Below are 17,848 nucleotides of genomic sequence, written 5' to 3'. Positions count from 1 at the left end.
CGCGGAGGAGCGGGGCCTGCCGGGAGCTGTAGTGCCTTGCGGGCGGCCATCCCGAGGGCAGCTCCGTGTCCGCTGGATGGCGCCAGTTCCGGCCCGCTGTGTGGGGCTGAGGGCCTCGGCCCGGCCTGGGGCCCTTCCCTTGCCATGTGTAAGTATTCCGCGGCCGCGGTCCTGGGAGGGGAGAGCCGCCCCGGGGCCGCCGGGCGCGGTGCTCGTGGTGTGGGGCGGCGGCGCGAGGTGCTCGGGTGCGCTGCGCGGGGCTCTCCTCGTTTGGGAGGGGAGCGCTGGCACTGGGCTCCGTGTGCGTGTCTGTGGGGCGGCGTGGGGATGGCTTAAGGCAGAAGTCGCTTTTAAACAAGTTCATGCGGATCCGGGTGGCTTCGGGAAGTGTCACGGGCGCCTGGGATCACCGTACGGGGAGGTGTTCACAAACCGTGTAGATATGTGGCACTATGCGGTTAAGAGGGCATGATGGGGATGGGCTGGTGGTTGGGTTAGATGGTCTTAGGGGTCTTATCCAACCTTATTGATTCTATGCTTCCCCCTAACACACCAGCAGTATTTCAGCCCGTTTGTTGTTTTGGACACGTTTGGCAGCAGAGCTGGGATCTCAAAGAGAGCTTCTTACAGGTTCAGTGGAAATCAGTGGCTGTGGAAGGTAGAGAGGCTTAAAGGAGTATCCCCAGTGAGGACAAGCATCTGAATAAATGACTGGGAACCAGGGCTGCTGACAACTGGAGTAACCAGAGCTTTTCATGTGAATGTTGAGTGAAGATGGCCTGAACACACACTTATGCTATGCTGGGATTGTCGACAGTTCTCTGGGTTGCTTTGCCCAAGTGCAGTGACTAATTTGGGCAGGGGGACCCATGGACCCATACCCTGGGAGAGGGGGAGGGGTTGTAGGGAGATAGGCCTAAAAACAAAACAGTTACAACAAACTAAAGGAGAAAACTAATTTAGTAAATATGATAGTGGAATGCAAGATAACACAATATAATACAATGTAATCGGGGAACCACAATGTCAGTTCCAAGGTGTTGTGTGGAGACAAGCTAGTCCTGCTTCAGGGCAGCTCCTCGCACCTCTCCTACACACTCTCTGGTGTCTAAGGCAGGTACACAGAATCCTGGAATCGTTATGGTTGGAAAAGGCCTCTAAGATCATGTAGTCCAACCATCAGCCCATCGTCACTGCTTGCTAAACTGCATCCCTCAGTGCCACTCATACCCCTTCCTTGGAAACCTTCACCTGCTTTGTTGCTGTTCTTGAAGATGCTGTAGGTTGAAGTGGGATGGTTGCATGATATGTAAATTTGCCCAAAGGTGTGTTGTCACTGAATTTCCTAATTTGTGTTTGTTTGTTCCTGTAGCAGTATTAGTGGGAAGACTGAAAACGAAGAATGTCAGCAATGTAATGCAATCCTTTTATTTTGTGAAATAGTTTTTGTTTTAAAGTAGTTTTCAAAAGGCAAAAATCACATGAATGTTGCTGTGTTCTGAGAACTGGAGAAAAAAGAAAACTGGAACCAGTCTCGATGATTGCAGAGGAATTTTGACTTACTCCAAATGTATGATTAATTGACGTAGACCACGTTTTAACATTTGTTCTACACTAATGTAAAATTTGGGAAATATTTGCAGCAGTTAGGTTAAATGAGGGGATGTAAACTTTCTTTATTATATAGCAGTCCATTGTGAGCAGTATCAGGACAGAAGGTCTGATGGATATCCTGATGTGTCCACTGCTAGAGACTGATCTTTTCTTAGGAGCGGGGTCTGGAAGTGAGCAATATTGAAAGGATACAGAAATCAAATGGATTATGTTCTGTGCTTTCAGACCAAAGGCTAAGTCTTGAGAACATGATTCCTGCAACTGTTGACACTGTCCTGAGTGCTCTGTATTTATGCTGCCACAGAAAGAACTGGTTACAGTCGGAGAAGGAACACTGAGGACTCAAATACGCTTGCAGCTAAAGTGTCCTCATCATGAATAGGTACAGAACTATCAGACAGCTTGGTGATGGGACCTACGGCTCTGTCCTCCTAGGGAGAAGCATTGAATCTGGGGAGCTAATAGCCATTAAAAAGTAAGTATTTTCATTTGTGACTTAAAACTGGGACCACCCAGCATTTCCTTTCTGTGGTGGTATCACCTCATCGTGCACTGGTTTAAACATGCAGATGCCACATGCTTGCAGCTGAACTCTGTGCTTCCTCAAAACAAGTTCCTTAAATCCTCCACAAATCCAGCAGAAAACAAAGTGGCTGAAATACGTAGATGTACTGCAGTAGAGCTCAGCAACTACGAGCTGTCAGACACATGTATATCATTTAGACCATTCTGCAGTGCTGCTTTGGGAATCTCTAGCATCTTCCCTGCTGCATACATGGAACGTACATTTCACGGTCTAATTCCCATTATCTTGTTAATACTGCAGTGGCACTGGACAATGAGATCTGATGTGCCAATTAACTTTTTATTCTATTAACTATTAGTATTTTCAGCTTATGTTTTTTCTTAAAATTCTTAGAGAAATCTGCTTGATTTTTTTTTCCCTCTGCCACTTCAGTTCTGAGCTCAGTTTGTAAAAGATGTATTTGTTCTGGTTGTGTTAAGAGACATTGTGCTGCAGTCACTCTCCTGAAATACCAGCCTTGACCCAGGGATGTAGTTCTCGAAAGAGCTTTCAGTACTGCATTGTTTTGTATGAATAGGCAATAGTTGGCTTCGGAATTTAGGAAGTTGCTCTGTGCTGAGAATGTTTTACCTGCACCAAACTTGTCAGGATTGCTTTTGATTTTCATTTTGCAGCATGATAGAAACTCAACTATTTCAGAACAAACCAGAAAATAGTAGTTCGCTTACCTTTGAATGCCAACCCACTGTTAAGAGCAGAAGTGAACTGGTGCTTGGCAGGACAAGGTGTTAATTGCAAACACACTGCTTAAACAAGCAGAAACTTAAAATTCTTCAGGTAATGAAGACCATGTCAGTATGCTTAAAATATCCTAAGATATTTTAAGTGATTGGAAAATCACTGCAATAGTAACTAATGATTTCTTACTGAGTTCTGACAAAGACTCAGGTCTTCAAGTATAACTCACTCCCTGGGAAATCCAGCCTCCAGGCAGGCAGTTATGTCTCTAAGTATAATCTGTGCTGTTCTGCGTGTATGTACACATACTGCTTTCATTCTGTGTTTCTGAAAGTATCGTTACGTGAAAGAGCTGATTCACAATCAAAGTGTTTGAACATATGAGGCCATATTTTACACATGCGAATACTTTGCAACGGTTGTATTCTGGGTTAGGATAGAAAGGATCTGTCGTGCAGTTTGTTCCTGTTGAAACAGAGTTGCTTATGAACTTGAAAGGAGAGACAAAATTGGAAAAGCAATTGGTATGGTAGGAAACTAGCAAGGGAGCAGTGGACACTGGCAAAATAATGTATAGGGGAAATTCTATGTATAAGAATTAACAAAGAAATCAAATTGTAGAGGATAGGAACAAATAGAATATGATGCAATTGGAAACCACGTGGCATGATCTAACTTGATTTTCAACAGATTTGTTTCAAAACATAGCATGACTCAGTCATTACTGTTGTTGCCCTTGTTCTTTTTACTGTTATATTCTATTCCACCACAGTGCATACTGATGTGTAATGAGGCTTTTGGATCTAAGCCTGTAGCTGATGTTGACTACATCTTAGTTGTTTTTTTCTCTACTGTTGTAGAATGAAGAGAAAGTTTTATTCGTGGGAGGAATGCATGAACCTTCGAGAGGTTAAGGTACTTGCTTTATTCAATGGCTGACTTAAAATTAAAAGATCCCTGACACATTTTTGGGTAGCAGTGAATTACTCCTACCTCTTTTGGCAAAAAGCTTCCCACAACATTGCTGTAGAACGTGGTGCTACAGTTCTATTTCCTGCCCCTTTGCATTTGAGTGGGATGACAGTAATGTTATAAAAGTTCTACAGTTTTCTGAAGAAAAAAAATGCATTAGGTTGTACAGAGCTGCTTCCAGTGTGAGTGGCAAGTGAGTGAAATAGCTTTCTTATCATAAAACTTTGCGTTGGATGGTTCTTTTGTAGAACTAGAGAACACCTTGTCTTCACTCAGCTGTAATCTTTGTATGTGCAGATGCTTTTGTCTGGATAATTGGTTTGGAGATTGTCATATGGTATGAAATTCCGATGCTAGCAAAATATTAAGGATATGTTTTTAGGATCTCCCTTAATTTCTAGGCTTTGCAAACCGTTGCAGATGTCCCTAGGTCACTTCTAGTGTGATGCATTTTCTTCTTGTACAACTGTGTTGCTACTGCAAGAATGAACATCCAACAGAAAATCTAGGAAGGAGGATGAAGAAGCAACAATGATTTCCAGGGTTGTACTTAGTCCTGACTTGACTGTCATCAGTGCAAGTGATCCAAATTCTGTCAGCAGGAAGCTACATCTAGAGAAAATACTGTTGTTTTGGTACCTACTGCTGTCAGACAGCTGGCCTATGGGTAATCAGCCACGCATTATACTGATATGTATATGCAGTTCAGGTAACAGTCTGTATTTGGAAGTCTGGTCTTGGATCTCATAGCTATCTGATTATTTAAAATGTTAGAGTTTTAAAGCTAAGACTCCTGCATCAGTGGAATAATCTTTTCCTTTCTTTTAGAGTAAGACCCTTGTAAAATCCTGTTTGTTTTCTGCTTTCAGTCTTTGAAGAAACTAAACCATGCCAATGTAGTAAAGCTGAAAGAAGTTATCAGGGAAAATGATAATCTCTATTTCGTGTTTGAGTACATGAAGGAAAATCTTTATCAGTTAATGAAAGAAAGGTATGTAACAACATCACCCACTCCTAATTACTTGTGTGACGTGCTCATTCTGATTACTTTTCACACCTCTGCTGTTTTTCAGTGGACTTCAGATCTTTTGTTTATGCTTAGCACACAGACTTAAGCCACGGTGATCTACAGCAGGAGCTGTGGCTGTCCCTTTTGAACATATCCCAGGCAGTTTAAGGAGAGTTTCCAGTGTGTCTTCTCAGATTAGCCTGGCAGATAAGTCGGGTATTCTTTTGAGAATTAGGAACTGTGGACTTGCAGTGTCCCTCAGGCTGAAGAGGCATTGAACTTCTGAGAAGTACTCCAACTGCCAATGATTTTTTTATTAGAGACAAATACTTCTGTCTTTCTGATTTGGCTTCCTCAAATAACTAGCTAAAAAGTGATTGAAATACTGATTATGACTAATTGTGGATTGCTTCTAGAAATCTTTTTTTCCTTTTTTTTTTCTTTTTTTTTTGCCTTGCAATTTTGTTTGACATATCCAAAAGACTGCCTGTTTTGTATGTAGTTTTCTCAGAAAAATCCTCTACCTCTTTGATAAATATCTTAATTTTAGCCTTTAGACCACAATAGGATCCTCCAGAGGATAATTTGGGGTAAAATAGCTTTCTGCTTTGAATGATTCTGTGGAATCCATTTTCATTCAATGGACTTCAGAATTAGGTGGTGAGAGGGCTGTAATCTTACTTGATGTAAGGTTATCGTTATAATATATCTCTGTGAACATTTCATAAATACTTGATAAAATACCTTTTTAAAAGGGGAAATGCTCACTATGCATGCACAGGTATAGAACAACTTTCACTGAATGGTGCACATAGATGTAGATAGTGATCTTTAATTAGATGAAATAACAAAGCTTGAGAAAATAATTCTAGTGGCTAACATAGAGACCAGTGATCTCTGGGAATTATCACAGGAATTCATAGTAATGCTGAATATGGTCTGCCTCCTTATGAAAAGCAGAAAGGAGATGTCTGGGAAAGTAAGCGACACGCCGTGTTTTGTTCAGTTTAGCTAGGTCTCAGACTGGTCAGTCATAAAGATCTGATTGACAAGATTTATTTTATTAAGTCTTAGTTTGAATTACTAGTTCTGTTTGAAGGGACTGTAGAGGAATATTTTTTTTCCTACTGTAATTTAAAAAAAGAAATTAAGGAAGTATGAAAAGTTGGCTGTAGGAGCTGATCTCACTTCCAAGATATGTGGTGATCGTGTTTGTAGAGGAAGCAAACTCAGGAAATTCGATAAGGCCCAGACCATCTTCTTTCACTCTTAGGGCTTTCTGACTAAAATAGTCACTGATGTAACTTTTTTCCCCTCCCCTTCCTCCCAAACCATCTGCACAGTGTTTCCTAATCTGCAGAAGCAGATTGCTGCTTAATCTGAATGTTCTGTTGGTGAGAGGGGCCATCATTAAACTGCCTGCTATGGCTGATCTTGCCTAAATATTGTGAGAAGAGCCTCTTGTTCTCACTGGTAGCAGACTGAAATACCATGCAAGTTTTCACAGAGCAGTAAACTACCTGAGAGTGCTTGGAGTGTATCTAGTAGTTTTACTGTCATTATTACCTTTTATCTTCGCTTCCTAAGAAGCGTAAGTTAATATGTAAACTTAATATTCATTTCCTCTTTTCTTTTTTCTTTTTAACCTACAGAAACAAGCTGTTTCCCGAGGCCACAGTTAGGAATATAATGTATCAGATCCTGCAAGGGCTTGCATTTATCCATAAGCACGGTAAGCTGTGTTTTAGCTGTAAATATTTTGAGTTAGAATGAGATAGCCTCTGTGTAAGGTTTTTGTTTATTTGTTTCAGTGAATGCAAACTCATTACTAAACTCATTAAAGGGAGCGATCAGAAGAGTGGCACTAAAATAGAAATTGGGATTGCTGAAAATAGAGGGCAGGTATCCATATTTTAAAGGTGCCTGGTGTTGCAGTTTAGAGGTTTGTTTGGTTTCTTTGCCGTAGACTTCCACATTCTGTCATAGGCAGCTAACCACTTTCTGTAACTGGTCTAATGTTAATGGCCATATTCCTGATAGACTCAATCCCGAGATTGTGAATAAAGGATATCTTACTCTGTTTATTATTTACTGAGTGCAGAGAGCTCTACAAAAACTAAAAAATACACTGAGATCGACTGCCTGATTGGTGACGAGTAACAGAGTGCTTGCAGTCCATTAAGAAGTTCTCAGATGGGGAAAAAACAAGCTTCAAAGTACAAAGAGCACCTCCTATTTCAATTTCTGCTGTTTTAAAAAGCTTTGAATTAAAGAAGTTTTGATCACTTTGTTGCACAATTTCCATCATAATTCAAATAAACCTTACATTAAAATACTATTTATTATTTTTTTTTTTAAAGGAAGAGTCACTTGAAAGGGAGTTACCAGCCTGAATGCTCAGAATTGTTATAAAGTAGTTGATCAGTCATTATCCTGACTGGCTTTCTTGGGCACTGAGAACATTCAGCTCTGTGTGGTGCTGTTAAGCTTCAGCAGTAAGAATTAAAACAATGTAGGTGGAAAATAAAGGTGATGGCTGGGTGTGGCACTGCAACGCACATCAATGTTTCGTTTGAATTTTAGGATTCTTTCACAGAGACCTGAAACCCGAGAACCTCCTTTGTATGGGACCAGAACTTGTGAAAATAGCAGACTTTGGCTTAGCCCGAGAAATCCGATCTAGACCTCCTTACACCGATTATGTATCCACGAGATGGTAAGTGCAAGTACTGATGTTGTGGGAATCTGCAGGTCTTAAAATGAAGCTCGTAAATAAGTGGTGTAACAATTATGCAGAATAATATGGCTCTTGACTCATCCTCTTTGTGGGACTTTCATTTAAGCTGAGCATAATTGTCCGAGCTTCAGGTGGTGCGAGGCGGTTTGCAGATAGCACCAGCACAGGGACTGAGAGGGACCTGCTAGCACAGGTGGGATGTGGTAGGAATGCTGCATGTCAGGAAGAGGGCTTAAAGGGCTTATATAGCTTTTTAATTCTTTGTTCTGGGGAAAAAAAGGAAGCCTTAAAGGGTAGGAACTTAGTAAGGAATGTTTGCTGTTAACTAGAAGGAACAAAAAGCTGAATGGTTTCATGTACAACTGCTTCTGAATTGTGTTGGTGCTTGGTTTGTTTCTTCTTCTCCTTTCTCACAGGTACAGGGCTCCTGAAGTCCTTCTGAGATCCACCAGCTATAGCTCTCCAATAGATATTTGGGCTGTTGGTTGTATAATGGCAGAAGTTTACACTCTGAGGCCTCTCTTCCCAGGTGCCAGTGAAATTGATACAATATTCAAAATTTGCCAGGTGTTGGGGACACCAAAGAAGGTAGGTACAGTAACATTCCACTCTGCAGTAGTGATCTACAATGCATAAGAATTTTACTTAACACTTACTGCATAAGCATTATTTACTTTGACAGTAAAAATGGAGGGGTAGAGGAGAAATAGACTCCTGAGTAGCAGACAAATTAGACTTTGATTTATTTTGACATTGCAATTTTATTATTTCTTGCATGTAAAGCTATGCTTTAAGAGGATAAAAAAAACTCCTGTGTCCTGTTCACATCTGTGCCTTTGACATGGTGAAATACCAAGCCCTCACTTCTCACTAGAGCTTTGAGGTGAAAATTTTCAGTGAAACCTTCAAAATGTTTTAGCTGGCTGCAGAATGGCTGGTTGCAGTCTGTAACTGATGGGGAGAATATATGCTAGTGCTCTTAGGCACTACGATATTTATTTTACACTTGAATTTTCTTTGTGCTTGGAAATTTCATTTTCCCAGAACGACTGGCCTGAAGGCTACCAACTTTCATCCTCCATGAATTTTCGCTGGCCTCAGTGTGTACCTAACAACCTAAAAACCCTCATACCTAATGCTAGCAGTGAAGCTGTGCAACTCATGAGGGACATGCTGCAATGGGACCCCAAAAAACGGCCAACAGCTAGCCAGGTTTGATTTCGATTTCTTTCTCATTTCTCTGTATGACTTTTCTTTCCATTGCAAGTTATTACATATAGGCAGATATTCAACAGTCGCTCAAGAATGTAGTTCTTGGAAGGGAAAGGAGCAGAAGCCAAGAACGATTTCCAAGGCAAAGAGGAGGAATTAAAAGGAAGTTATTTATCTGTTGCATGCAGCGATGCAGCATCATCTGCATGAGGTGTGTCCTCATGATCAAAGTGTGAGTGCAGTGTGTGTACTCCTACAGGAAGTGTAACCTGGTCACAGTGAATTAGAGCGAAGGTAGGATGTGTGGCTGAAGGCTGTGATGCTGTACTGTCATTGCTGGTGATATGTGTTGCAGAATCACTGAGTGGCTGAGGTTGGTAGGAACCTCTGGGTCTGTCTGCTCCAACCTTCCTGCTTAAGCAGGGACACCCAGAGCAGGTTGTGCAGACCGTGTTCACACAGCTTTTCAGTGTCTCCAGGGATGGAGGCCCCTCTGTAGCTTCTCAGTGCTCAGTAGCTCTCACAGTAAAGTATTCCCCGGTGTTCAGATGGGAGCACCTGCTGCTTTCTACCCCAGAAAAAGGGAAATAAAGTTAGTGCTGTCCCACAGAGTGAGGGGAAGTTAGAAACTTCAGATTCCTAAGTTGGCTCCTAACATCTTCATTATGTTTTAGGCACTTCGATATCCATACTTCCAGGTTGGACATGCCCTGACCCTTCAGGAACTGTCAAGACAAAAGGAACTGCACGAGAAGTCATCTCTGCATATTAAACCTGTCCCTCCAGCACAACCTCCTTCAAAATCCCATGCCTGCGTTTCTTCACGGCCATTTCAGCAAAGCCATACTTCTCAACATTTGGCCTATCCATGTAAGACAGACAATTCTGGGGCTGATCACAGTAAATACTTACAGGAGGAAAAGTCTAACCAGGTTACTCTGCCTGCAATCCACAGTAAGGTTCCTCACCAGGTAAAGGTCCATCTAGCATATGGATTTTCCTTAATTATGTTGATTTTTTTTTCTTGTTCTCTTGCATAAGACTCTTATACTGTGCTATAAAATTAATTGCTGCTGTTTATTCCCATTTTCTATACTTATAATTTCTATAATTAATCAGCAATTAAATTCTGTCACAAACTGGAAGTTAGTATGTTGAAATCTAAATCTGATCGCTATAAAACAAGCAAATGGATTTCTCATTTCAAAGCATTTTATGTTCCCCTTTGTTGAATAGCATGTTTGAATGATGATTTTACATGTCTGAAATGATGTACAGGAGGCAGAATATTAATGGCTTTGATTCCAGGGAAAAAAATATTGAACTAAATGGTATTCAATTGAGATGGTGAACTGTCACCTCAGTCTATTTAAGTCTTCCAGGTTATGTGACCAGGACAGCTAATCTCTTTGAGCTTCTGTACTTGCCATGGAAGACAACATCTTCTTTCAGAATAAGAACCTGCCATTTCTTCTGATTAAAGAAGACTGGCTAGAGGACTAATGAAGGATGAATGCTTCTTGCAAGCAGTTGGTCTTTACTTAAGACTATCTGTACTGGCTGTGTACTGATTTGCATAACATTCATTTGTACAAATGCAGTTCAGTGGCTGAGGATTTTAATCTGCTCTGTGCCACAAGTAGAATATATATTTTTAAATTTCTAGGTACAGACTTGTGGAAGCATGAGTGTGATTTGTACTCCCAAGATGGATCAAGAAATAAAAATCAGAAAAACTGATTTTTATCAGTTCACTCTTGAAGCTGTATAGTAAAAGACAAGTAGAATTAGAATTGAGGCCTACAAAATTTATTCTTTCAGTGGAAGATGCTATAATATAGGATATAATGGAGAAGATTAGTGATGCCTACAGGCTACATGTTGTGTTCTTAGCAAGCTTAATGGAGGCTACATTTCTGCTACGGCTCTGCTACCACTCTTATTCTTTAAGTTAGGAAAAAAGTTGCTTTGGTTCTATCACCTGGTTTGTGTCCTAAGTGTGTGGGGTTCTATTTTGTTTCATTTTTCAATCACTGTAATAGAAAACATCTACTGGAACTGAGAACATAAATGGAGAACTTAAGCCAAAAGCTAGGCGAAGATGGGGACATCTTGCTAGGCCAGTGAAGAATTCTGAAGAGTGGGATGAGTTGGAGGACCTTGATTTCAGCTCTTCTGTCTCAAGGGTTGACTTGAAAAGCAAAAAGAAGCAAAGTGATGAAGCTATTTGTAGGTAAGTTGGGTTTTGTTACATTTGAACTTATTTCCTTAAATGTCACTTTTTTTTTTCTCCCCATAATGTTGCTCTTTATGCTTTCTGTGCTCTAGAAACATATATCCATGCCAATCAAGGACATGCAGTTTTACTCTCTATTACTTTGTCATAGCTTCTTGTTGAGTGCTGACCATTCAATTGCAACATCTTCTTTCATGGACAGTGCATGTCTCTAAGCAATTCTTTGCTCATTTTTTTTCCTGCTGAAAGTAATGCTTAATGTAAGTATTCCCTGTTAATAAGTGTTTTCTGTTTGCCTTGTGAACTGCTCCAATGTATTTCACACATTTTGCATTAGTCTGGGCTACGTTTTCCGTGGATTAAAGGAAGTAGAGAAAAACTTAAGTTGAGATACAAAAACTGGTGAAGCTGTTTATAAGGGAGTTTCAAGCATGGATCAGCTTTTCAGGAGCGCCCATATAGCTTCAGGCTGAAAACAGTCCCTGCTGTCTGTGTGTTTGTGCTGTAGCAAACACCGTGAGGAAATGATTTCTGGAGATGAGCTGGAGGGGAGGAGGCCAACTGTGGATAAACATATACTATAAGTATTGGACTAAGCATGGCAATTTTTGGGTTATAGATTTGAAAGCATTTTGGATCTGAAGCCTTTGGATGCTGTTGGCTCTGGCAGCAGTGCACCTTCCCATGCTGTCTTCCCACGGCAGGACACTCCCACACTGCAAGTTTCTGCAGCAAAGCAGCACTACCTGAGACATTCTAGGTATCTACCCGGTTAGTAAAAAAAATACTGACTTCTTTTTCCTCCTGTAATTGCAGCAACAGTATGAAATAGGCACAAATACGTTGTTCTTTAGCCTTCTAGCTTGTGGAGTTGGGGGCTACTGCTTAAAGAAAGGAGAGCAGGAGTTTTCTCACTAATGCAGGTGGCTATAATGCAAAATACATTCTAGCAGTCTAGCAACTGAGATGAATCCTGTTTACATGAAGGGGATGCTGGCATTTCTTCCTCCTGCCAGATGCTCTTTTGCATTTCTAATTGTGTTAGAAAATGTCTGATAATGTCCCAAGCTATTCTCTGTTTCTTTAAGAAGAATAAGGCTGGTCTTCTAGCCTGGAAAAGATAGTGCCCTGAACTTGCCTCATGGGTATGTAATACCATGAACAGCAGAAGCTAGCTGATAATGGGAATATGCTTTGCCATAGCTTGGGATTTTATGGAATCCAAGTCCTGTCTCTGTAAAGGAATCGTGTGCCAGTGAAGCAACCTCCAGTTATTCTGAGACATGCCCTGAAGTACAGTGAAGTACAGGACTGGGGAGTGTGGCTGCCTGTAATTAAAATGAACACTTATATGTGTCATGTTTCATAATTTCTGTTTACAGAGGAAGTGTCAGCTGTTTGTTAACTGATTGTATGAATACTCCAAAGCTTATGAAGTTAACTAGAAGAGACTGTGATGTAAAACTTGGTCTTTTTTTCCTGGAAAAAAAAGTGGTGTGTGACTTCACCGTTTCAGACACTTTTGAATTGGTTCATTTAAATAGAGTTTGGTAGCCAAAAGTTCTGTTATTACAGGAGGTAGTAAAATACATTAATCCCAAGCCTGCTATAGCTTTACTGTAAACTGTGAGCATATCTTTGTACGTTAGGTACCCAGCTTGTGTATAGTCTGTGTATTAAATAATACATGACGTATGAATTCTACTGCAAACTGTTTTCAAACTCAGTGGTTTCAGTAGATACACCAGTACTCTGGGAAATATTATCTACCATTATTTTGTTAAGTATATCTATATAGAAGATACCAAGCTATATTGTTTGTGATAATTGTTACCTTTTTAAAATAGGAGTAAATGCAAGAAATAGCGTAGTCTCCACTTCAAGCAAGGACTCTGTTCCATCTAATTCCTGGCCCAGTTCTGGTTTGCCTGGAAAAGCTTCAGTTCTGGGAGGAAGTAGTAACAGGATAAATTCAGGTAAGATGGCTCCACAATTCCATTTAGCTGAGTTCTGAGGTCACCCATTTCTAGTACGTTGTTGTCTGCAATGACACTTGCTACTGTGCCTGTTCCTTTTGTTAAGTCAGGTCATGAGCTAAATGGATGAATGTAAATGGCTAACTACAGCTGTAGTATGGCTCTGGATGATTTTATTTAGAACTGTTTTCTTCCAAAAGGAACACAGATAATCCAAAAACTCATCTGTTCTCACTTATGTTAGGGGCAGTTTAGGTAACTGACCTGCCAGATTTGGTATGTGAATCTCTCCCAGTGTGCTGGGATAAATGCAGGCATGTAAAGGACCTGTGGACTTTCACTGTCTTTGGCAAAGCTGCTGTTGTTTCCATCAGTCCCTGATCAGCTTTCATCTCAAATATGGCCCAGCCCTTTGCACCTCTGTTACCCGTACAGGAGATGTACTGCATTGACCATGGATGTTCCTTGCTTTTCCTGTCAGGTCCCATAGGATCGAGTGGTCTAACTGGAGGTTATATCCCTTCATTTCTGAAGAAGGAAGTAGGCTCTGCTGGGCAGAGGGTTCAGTTAGCGCCAATCGCAGATCCGTCTTCAAGTAAGTGTGGTACCACCGTCATCTCGGTCCCTTGCTCATTACTGTGGTTATTCTGCATATATGTGGCATTATATTATAGATCAGTGCTTTACTTTGTGATCGTTTGAGTGACTGGAACCACTGCTTGTAGCCTTGCAGAGCTTCATATGGAGAAGGGTTATTTTTAGTTTATGAGTTGTGTTTTAACCACAGCTGTTAAGCAGTAAGCACATTACACCGGTACACTGTGCCAGCACTCACATCAGACTCTGAAGTCACACTTACAAGTCCAAGGTATAGGTGCTCCTTGTATAATAAGGTTTGGGGGTTTGGATCCACTATTGTTTCACATCGGCAAATCCTATTTAAAAAGAATGCTTTTTTCCCCAAAGCAATTAAGTTCCAGATCTGCATCCAGTGGTTCTCCAGCACGGGCGGCTACTCCAATAACCTTAATCTCCCACTGTTTTCTTTCCTCCCTTAGACTATGCTTCTCTGAAGTCAGCAAGACCCCATCTTGGTCGGCCACCATTCAATTCACCTTCCAAAAGCACCCCCGGGGTAGTGCCGCTGCCCCCCCGAGCTCAGCCCATCCATGGCCGTGTGGACTGGTCTGCAAAGTACGGTGCTCCGCGGTGACCTGTGCGCAGTCTGTCCCAGCAGCGCTCATTTTCCATGAAGCCGTGACGCTTTTATATTGTTTTATAGACTTGTAAATCAAAAAGAAACAGATCTATGATCCGCACCTTTCCGAAGCTCATTTCGGTTTGGATTTTTATTTGTATTAATGTCAATGCGATCTTGTACTTTTTCTTTGTTTTTGGTATGAGATTTTGTTATATAATCGGGTCCAATTATTTTCATAAATCTGGAGCATTTTGTATATGTGGCTTAGCGATCTCAGCGTTTTTATAGGATGCATTTTTTATAACAGACTTTTTTAAAGGGTCACTTTTCCTTTATTGGAGTCCACGTTTTTATAGAGATGAATTTTTAAACAAAAGCGACTTGGTGCAATATTGCGATGGGAGAGGAGAGCAGGGAAGGGGCATTCATGGGGTATTTTCTAACGCATCTAAGCAGGGTGGTGTAAGTCAGCAGTGCCACATCTCGATGCCACGCTGCTGCTGCTGTGTGCTCGTTTGCTTTGTACACCAAAGGAGTGAGTGAGCAACGGTGTCACCTCTGCTTCGCAGCCACTGAGAGACTGCTGGAAGTCCAGAGTCAGTGGGAAGCTTTTCTTTTTATCTTTCTTTTTGTATTTATTTTTCTAATTTCACAAGGCTTCTGTTGGACTGCTGTCTGCCTTTCTGGTCCCGTTCTTTTGCCCTTACCAAACCTGGGTCATGTCTTCATTTCATGAAGGATAATCAGTCAGTTTGTTTTGTGACGCTGCTCGTTTGTCCTGCTTCAGAGTAACCTCTTGGTAAATAGCATGTGGACCTACCTCTCAAATTGGTTGAATTGTTTCCTAATGACAAACATCACGTTCTGTTTTTGCTGCTGTCAGGAATATAAGATCCAAATGCATATTTAAGGCAGTATTGAGAATTACAAAGACGGTTTCATAGTAAAGAAGTATTAATGAGATGGCAGCAGCAGAGCTTGAGGAAACGGTATCTATGCATTTGACTTGATTTTTTGTAACTGTTTTAATTAATTTTTGGAAAAAATGTAAATTTGGAGCAAACAAATATGCTCAAGCTTTGGTTCCTCTTCATTTCAATGTCTTCGCTTGCAATGTGAAGAGTGCTGTAAATTAGGCCCCATACTGTACTGGGTAAGAACAAGGCCTTATGTCATACTGCTAAAAACCATTCAGTCTGAAGGAGAAAACAGACGAGCGGGTTCTAGACAAGGGAAGCTTGTTTCTGCACTGGAAAGGAGTGCTGGAGTTCAGCTGTCAGCAAATGGTTCATTGTGAGCATAGTCAGCATTTGGCCATTCCTTCACCTCCTTCCACGAGAGATTAATCCTGTAGATAAAACAGTTATGGTGCTGTGGGAGAACAACTTTTATAGGTGCATTTTGGACAAACACCATCAAAGCTGAAGCGTGCTGTGAAAACGTATCTTCCCACAGGACTGTAGGGAGATGTTCAGCTTTTGGGAAACCCCATCTGAACTCATTTTGTGAACAGACCGAGCTGGTCTGGAATTTATGAGGTGTAGAGGCAGTCTGAAGGGATCAGAGCAGGTGTGGTTCTTGCATCTGGCTGCTTGGAAGGATTGAAGTGTGCCGGTGATCCCTTCTGTGTGGGATCCGCCTGCCCCATGAGGGGTGCTTGCTGCAGGCCGGAGGCCGGTGACGTGGCCTGGCCTTCTCAGCTCCTTCCATGAGAGCACACCCAACTCAGGAAGCAGCACCCCAGGGTAGGCTGCTGGCTCAGTGCTGGGGGGAACTGCAAGGGGCTCTGGTTGCTGTCAGCTTTTCCTGACTCAATCCACAGCAAGTCTGCAAGGCAAAAAGGTCCAGAGGTGTCTATGTATTAAAAAAGGATGTAAGACTTGCACATGCTGTAAATGTGCCAGCTGCACCAGGCATTTGTTCTTGATGAGTGCTGACAGCAGGCTGTATCTGACTGCTTTCGTGGCAGTGATGCCAGCGCATAGCAGTGACTATTCTGGTTGTAAACCATGTGCCGATGTTGTTGGGGTAAGTGGAAAGGGAAATACGTGTATTTGTGTTAGAAACTGGAAAGATAGCTGTTTCTTTTGGTGGAAATAAATATCTGTATTTATGTCTAGATAGCATTTAATTTATTTTTTTGCTGAATAATCAAGAGAAAATAGCCTGAACCTGTCCTAAGTATCCCCAGACCTGTGTAGGCGGTCGATGTAATCTGTTCTATACGTGCAGTTCATGTGAATGGAAGCAGGAGACAAGTTGTGAGAGCAGGCTACCTGCATGTGCCTGAGCTTCTTGCAAAGCAGGGAGGAGTGAGAATTGCTTCTCAAGAAATGTAGCTCACCTGAGGATTCCCCTGGAGGTGCCCTGGCCTCTCCCTTTTAAGGACAGGGACAGCTCCATGTGCTCAAACTGCTTCAGGATGAATACAGGACAGGCCTGTGTAGACCTGAAGCCCCATCAGCCCAGCCCTGTTTTCTTGCATATGATGTTGTCTTGGTCAGTCCAGCAAAAGTACTAGAAGATGTAGCAGTATTTTTTTTTCCCCACAACTCCTCCTTTCTTGATAAAAGCCTTTATTTTGTGGAAGAAAAAAGCTAATAATCTTGACAATCAGAATGACTTCTGCTACTTTTAGTTTTTTGGGTGGGAAGACTGCGTATATTGGCAGCCCTCTTGTAGCTTTTAGTTCATCAAATTCCTACAGAACTCAGGATGTCCTTTTTCAGTAAGGATTGACCTGACTGAGCAGCATGGGGTGCTGTCTGAGCGCAGCGCAGAGGGAAAAGCTGTCAGCTTTTGGTTATATTGAGAGCTGGACGAGCAATGTGTCAGAACCTATCCTATGTAGCCTCCTATTTTGTGATCTAATGTTCTACAGCATCGTTCATGTGACGTGCTGTTGGAATTCTGCTGTTCTGTTCTCAGCCTTAAGTGTAGTAGTGTCTGCTGGGAAGGAGCGTGCCTCGCTCACCTCTGCCATCCAGACCTTTTTAGGTCTTGTGTCAGTGCCACAGTGTTAGCCACAAAGCCCATGGGATTTCTGTACCTGGTCAGGCTGTTGGTGCAAATGGGGTCTTTCATCGAGGGGAATGGTTTTGAATTTACGTCAAAAGCATGGAAATGTCAAAGATCAAAAAGAAATAATGGTTCTTGTTTATTCAGTGCTTTCCTTCAAATATGTTATAGTTGTTCGTTTCATTCCTACTCTGTCACATCTGCTCAAAAATAAAGTTACTCTTGAAGGAATCGTTGTGTGTGTGTGTGTGTGTGTGTGTGTGTGTGTGTGTGTACAGGAAGGAAGGAGCTCAGAGAGCCGGGGGAGGAGCAAGTTGTTCCCGTTAGAGAAAAGGAGAAAAGGGGGCACAAAATAAAGGCAGACTGCCCCATGCAGTGCCTCATTTGGATGTGTCTGCAGTCTTGGAAGCTTGACTACCCTACGTTCTCCTACAAATGGACCTTGAGCTTGTTTGGAGGTTCTAGCAGGGGAGCGCAGCTACCGTATACCCTTGACCGATGAACGGTACCGTCTCTATCGGGGAAGGTCGTCCTCTTCGACCGAGCGCGCAGCTTCGGGAGGGACGCACATGGAGCGGTGAGGGAGGAAGGGGACACCCGCCTAGCCAG

General features: G+C 41.9%; 1 protein-coding gene across 2 annotated transcripts; it reads left to right on the top strand.

Annotated features, from left to right (window-relative positions):
- The first annotated feature begins 81 nt into the window (after positions 1-81).
- CILK1 (ciliogenesis associated kinase 1) lies at positions 82-14,246 on the top strand. 2 transcript variants are annotated; one of them, XM_065730815.1, is made up of 14 exons: positions 82-148; positions 1,840-2,089; positions 3,739-3,793; positions 4,720-4,841; positions 6,512-6,591; positions 7,443-7,575; positions 8,013-8,184; positions 8,641-8,808; positions 9,483-9,779; positions 10,851-11,041; positions 11,664-11,815; positions 12,892-13,020; positions 13,502-13,615; positions 14,079-14,246. In XM_065730815.1, the coding sequence occupies exons 2-14, from the start codon at positions 1,989-1,991 to the stop codon at positions 14,231-14,233; spliced, it is 1,869 nt and encodes a 622-aa protein (XP_065586887.1). In that variant the 5' UTR covers positions 82-148; positions 1,840-1,988; the 3' UTR covers positions 14,234-14,246. The 2 variants fall into 2 exon arrangements, with proteins under 2 accessions (XP_065586887.1, XP_065586888.1); XM_065730816.1 differs by having other exon boundaries at positions 100-148; positions 1,919-2,089.
- Positions 14,247-17,848: the final 3,602 nt, after the last annotated feature.

This window comes from Cyrtonyx montezumae, unplaced genomic scaffold (assembly GCF_038088225.1).
Source record: "Cyrtonyx montezumae isolate F1298 unplaced genomic scaffold, pur_monq_1.0 scaffold_13, whole genome shotgun sequence".
Classification (NCBI taxonomy): Eukaryota; Metazoa; Chordata; class Aves; order Galliformes; family Odontophoridae; genus Cyrtonyx; species Cyrtonyx montezumae.
This window is presented reverse-complemented; position numbering and strand designations above follow the sequence as displayed.